This window comes from Pongo pygmaeus, chromosome 6 (genome assembly GCF_028885625.2).
Source record: "Pongo pygmaeus isolate AG05252 chromosome 6, NHGRI_mPonPyg2-v2.0_pri, whole genome shotgun sequence".
In the NCBI taxonomy this organism is placed as follows: Eukaryota; Metazoa; Chordata; class Mammalia; order Primates; family Hominidae; genus Pongo; species Pongo pygmaeus.
This window is the reverse complement of record NC_072379.2, coordinates 61,621,372-61,626,763: the sequence shown is the minus strand read 5'-3', so window position 1 is coordinate 61,626,763 and position 5,392 is coordinate 61,621,372. Positions and strand designations below refer to the sequence as shown.

General features: G+C 44.3%; 1 protein-coding gene across 1 annotated transcript; it reads right to left on the bottom strand.

Annotated features, from left to right (window-relative positions):
- Window positions 1-989: 989 nt before the first annotated feature.
- LOC129040981 (cytochrome c) lies at window positions 990-3,522 on the bottom strand. Its single transcript, XM_054495985.2, has 3 exons — window positions 3,356-3,522; window positions 2,113-2,289; window positions 990-2,007 (listed from the first exon to the last, which is right to left on the bottom strand). Exons 2-3 carry the CDS (start codon window positions 2,279-2,281, stop codon window positions 1,859-1,861), a joined length of 318 nt encoding a protein of 105 aa, XP_054351960.1. The 5' UTR covers window positions 2,282-2,289; window positions 3,356-3,522; the 3' UTR covers window positions 990-1,858.
- Window positions 3,523-5,392: the final 1,870 nt, after the last annotated feature.

Below are 5,392 nucleotides of genomic sequence, written 5' to 3'. Positions count from 1 at the left end.
TGGCAAACACCTGTAGTCCCAGTTACTTGGGAAGCTGAAGTGAGAGAAATTGCTTGAGCCTGGGAAATGGAGGTTGCAGCCTGCCGAGATCGTGCCACTGCACTCCAGCCTTGGCGACAGAGCGTGACCATGTCTCAAAAAACAAACAAAACCCCACAACTAACCAAGATGAAAGGCTGAACACATTTCTGTATCTATCTTAATATGTTTGCTTCCTGTATCATTTCCAGGATGCCAAAAAAAAATCAACTCGCTACCCTTCACTTCAGGTCTTTCACATTAGTCTAGAATTGTCCCCTTGTAAACTAATTGCTACACTGTCCCTGAATACCACTAACTTTATGCAGTCACCAAGTCCTCTGCTACAAGGCCTTTCAAAGTCTGAAATCTTTAAAAGATTTCCAGGATGCATTTTTAAATTCCCCACCAGAACTCAGACTAGGACTTCAAATATGAATTATAGCAAGCTTTCCACATTTCTTCTATAAATTGCTTTCAGGCCTTAAACACCTATCTAATCATCCCTATCACCTTTGAGACCATGGATTCACATCTTCTCAGTCTTCTCACTGTCCCACAAAGATACAGTTCTCAGCTCCACCAGCATAGATTTATTTTCTCATTATTCTTTATGACTTACCTTGTGATCACCATCTCCATAAAATCTCCAAGGACTACTCTAAATGTGTATGGCACAGACTTTGCATGAAATAATTCAGTATGTAATTATACACTGTTACACATCACAAAACTATGACCAGAGGCATTCCTCTGTCCATGTCTGGCATAAATGCTGCAGTTCTCAATCTGAGCAAAGAAACTAAGAGTCAATTAGTGAAGTGTTATTCTAGTTCAGGCAGTCCTAGAAAACCAAGTAAACAATCTAGCACCATGACTGGTTAACACTGCTGCACTGACATTTAGGGCTCCTGCACTTTCTAATCATTAAAATTTGTGCATCAGTCATGAAATCAAGCACAGTCAAAAAATCATGATCTGTGGTTTTCTTTTTAATTATCTTTAGTCTTGTGACCACACATAATTTTAAAATTTGTGTATATCTCCATTACTTTAATCCTTTTAAGTTGGCAAAAGCACCATTCCCAATCACAAATACACAGTTCTACAGTTTCATGTTTCTGAATGGCTGTTTAAAGACAATCCTAAATTATAACTTAGTTTGACTTAGATTGTAAAGAATTCAAGAGTGAAGTTTAACTTGCTACCATTTTAAAAGCATGTGACCTTATAGATCTATAAGATGTGAGAGGTGTTGAATAATCTTTAATATTACACATAAACCACACGAAAATGCCTTTCAATAAGTAAAAGGAACCATTTTAAATACAGGGAATTATAATTAGATTGGCATAGTTAAGGCCAAAACTATGGACATTGCTACCTTATTTATCTTCAACCTTTGCCTTTAAGAGGCAAATGAACACAAAACACAGGTGAATCTTGCTTGGTTCTAAGACAGTGAAGGAATTTCCCCAGTATTTAAATATATTCACATAACCAGTTATATAAATCTAAATATAAAACGAATCTCCAGTAAGTTTTAAGATGGCACTCACCATCTTTGTGAAAAGTTGAACATGACTAACGAAGTCTAATCATATCTTTAAAAGGGGTAAACAGTGATAGCATTTACTGAATTGGAGTTACTATTAAAATTCAAAAACTGAACATATTCATTTAACCACAAGCCAGTCTTAGTTTTAAATCAGGACTGCCCAACAAAATATTCTGTCAGTCATTCATGATCTGAATTCTGGTGTATGAGATTAAAGGATGGTACACATAAAAAAGTCATGAAACATTTCTGTTTTGTAATAAATAAGGCAATGGCCAATTATTACTCATTAGTAGCTTTTTTGAGATAAGCTATTAAGTCTGCCCTTTCTTCCTTCTTCTTAATGCCGACAAAGATCATTTTTGTTCCAGGGATGTACTTCTTGGGATTCTCCAAATACTCCATCAGTGTATCCTCTCCCCAGATGATGCCTAAACAAGAAAGAATGCATCGGTTAAGTACTTCACACTCCTGATAGTTTGCCACATGTTATATTCCTGCATTTTGTGCTGTTTTATTTAACAAGTGACTTTTACCTTTGTTTTTATTGGCGGCTGTGTAAGAGTATCCAGGGGCCTGACCTGTCTTCCGCCCGAAGAGACCATGGAGATTTGGCCCAGTCTTGTGCTTGCCTCCCTTTTCAACGGTGTGGCACTGCGAACACTTCATAATAAAAATCTTCTTGCCTTTCTCAACATCACCCATATTTAATTCTAAAAACGAAAGCTCCAACTTAGTACATTTTTCCTCAAGTAACAAATACAGTGTAAATGAATGACCACTCTAGCCACTTAATTACCAATCCATTGCTAATTTATGTCATTAAATACCAGAATGAATCTTGTTTTGCTTTAATACTCTTTATAACAAATACTCTTTAATACCAAAAACATTTTTTAGGAGCACCTCCTCAAAAACGTATTTTTGTGTTTAGACGTGAAGGAACTAAGCCCAAGCAAAGAGGGAACCTAATTCAAACTCCAGTTTCAAAAGAGACAATCATGGTCACGAAGTCACAGATCTGAAGCTCAAGGGCGAACACATTAAGCCAAAATCACCACAACCGCAACTTTTAAGAAGACCTAACCATTTAATCTTACTACAATGTAAAGCCACCTCTCCCTGAGGATAACACAAAGCACACAAATGTTTAAAAAGCGGTCCTGGCTGTTTCTACCTGCCCAGGTCACAGGAGTAGCTTGACACTCGAACTTGTGAATGGGAGCGCAGGGGCAAGCTGCACGGTCCCCCGGGGACATCCCAAATCCCCTACCCGTGATCCCCTGGGGCGACCAAGAGGTCACCCGTCCAGGTCGGTTTCAAGGTGACTGATGAAACTGTTTCTAGGATGTCAGAACGACTGACGGAAGAAACATGTGCCCACGAAAAGAAATGGCCCCTTATTAGAAGAGCAACAGCTTTTGCTCTCAGAAGAACGTGAAGCGCTAAGCTTCGGCTTTCCGGGAGGGAAGTCTTGCCTATCATTTCCATAGCCCTTCAGCAACCACTATGGAAGGGGCCGCCTCTTCCTCGAATCTGTATCCAAGCCGCCTCCAGTCCCTGACCAAGACCATACCTGTCCCTACTTAGGGCTCCGCCGCACCTCAAGCCGTTACTCGCCCAGCTCGGTCTGACCACAGCCCAGGGTCCTCACTCCCCGCTCTCCCACCCAGCGCGGTTCCGCTCGGAGGCTCCCCGCGTGGGTCTCGGTCGCTCGCGAGTGCGCGCCACCCACAGCTCTGCCTCTAACCAGGTGCGGCTTCCGCGACCCGCTCTCACCTCTTTTTAGTCGCTGGCGCAACGAAGACTCCCGCTCCGAAGCCGGACGTCCCCACTCTCTAAGTCCAAGGACAAGCCGGTCCGCGCTTAAGTACCGGTGTAAGTGCAACCAAACTCGCTCCGCGCTCCCGCGCCCTGACGTGCGGCCGAGCTGGCGGCTACGCAGTAACGTCGGCGCACCTCATTGGCTCCAGTCCCAACGCCTGCGCCAAGGACCTGCGCGCGCATGCTGGCGAGCATGTTAGGGTGTGCGGCGTGCGTGCCCTTCCTCTCCAGGCTTTTCCCGGCCGTTACGACAGGCCTTTGGTCGTACGACAACGAGGTGGTGTCGGGAGGGGTGACGTCACTCGCGGGCCTCTGTGCGCTTGCGTGTGCTGGAGGAGCGGGGAGGGTGGGGTGGAGTCGCTTGGTTGGCGCGTTTCCCTGCTAAAGTATCAGATCTTGGGCGTGGTGATGTAATGAGCTTTGAGCAGGGCGTTTTGCCCGTCCAGGAAAAGACGCCCTAATTTTGGCGCACCTAGAGGTCTCCTAGCTACCATCTTGTCAGCAGGCGACCTTTACCCAGACTCTGTCCTACTACCACAGCTGGCGCCAACAGCATCCTAGAGGGACAGCCTGGAACCAGGAGTTACAGGAGTTGGGCACCAGCTCGTGACCTTGTTCTAGTTCCACCTCTACTCTGTTACTTTCAGTCATATTCCAGCTCTCCGCTTGATGGACGCCCCAAGACTGAGGAAGGTGCTGCATTTGCGGCAGAGACAGGATTATCCCTCTGACCCCTTACCTGTCGGCGTCTTTTCTGCTAACGCCCTCCTCCCCCTCGCGTTCGTGTGCCTAAAGAACACAGGTTTGCTGGCAACATCTAGGAAGAAACATTTTTAGATGATTAGAGAATTCTTAGAAATCTAGAGGATTTGCATCCCGTATGATCTAGGTAAAGGTCATGTTCAAGTAAGCTTAATGCGGTTGAGGTCATATTAGAAATAAAGGCGTTAATACCACAGCTTTTAGTTATCATAGTTATCCTTTAAAACTAGATCCCCTTCCTGACATGCTCAGTTCTGTCACTGGTTTTCTTGACTCCTTTACCCCTCAAATTCTGGCCCCAAGTTCTGATTAATTTTTCCTCCTTTCTTGTGTTCTGTTCCCCGCCCCCTTGTATTCTGTTTGGCACTGCCGTATTCAGTCAAGTGTTTATTGGCCGGGCGAGGTGGTTCACGCCTGTAATCCCAGCACTTTGGGAGGCCGAGGCGGGTGGATCACCTGAGGTCAGGGGTTCGAGACCCTCCTGGCCAACATGGCGAAACCCCGTCTCTATTAAAAATACAAAAATTAGCCGCGCGTGGTGGCGCGTGCCTATAATCCCAGCTACTCGGGAGGCTGAGACAGGAGAATCGCTTGAACCTGGGAGGTAGAGGGTGCAGTGAGCCGAAATCGTGCCACTGCACTCCAGCCTGGGTGACAGAGTGAGACTCTCTCTCAAAAAAAAAAAAAAAAAAAAAAAAGTGTTTATTGAATGCATGTTATGTGTCAGGCATTTTTCTAGGTACCTGGAGTATTATAAATCAGTGAGGACTCTTTCTGGTGGAGTTTACATTCTGGGATCCTTTCTCCCATCCTGCAACTTAAGTAATAGATACAAGGAGGTTGACGTAGATTATCTTAGATCACTTCCAAACCACTGGTCTTATTATTTCTGCTCCGATCCTCCATCTCCCTATATGACTGGAGTATTTTTTTTGTTTTTGAACCGTGTCCTGACTTCCAGTTCCCCTCTAATTTCACACACTACAGCCACAGTCTTCCTATAAAACAGAGCAGAAATCACAACACTTATTCAAGACCTTTTGTGCTTTTTGGAGGGGACAAAGATAGTGAGCATTTGGGTGTACTCCTTAAGTAGGCTTATTTGGCAAACTATTGAAATTTTTAAAAGACCAAGCTTAGCAACACCTTGAAAATTCAGCACATACTTATGAAGCCAGGTCCTGATATTGCCACTCATACCATTCTAAGGACAATGTAGTCCTTAAATAG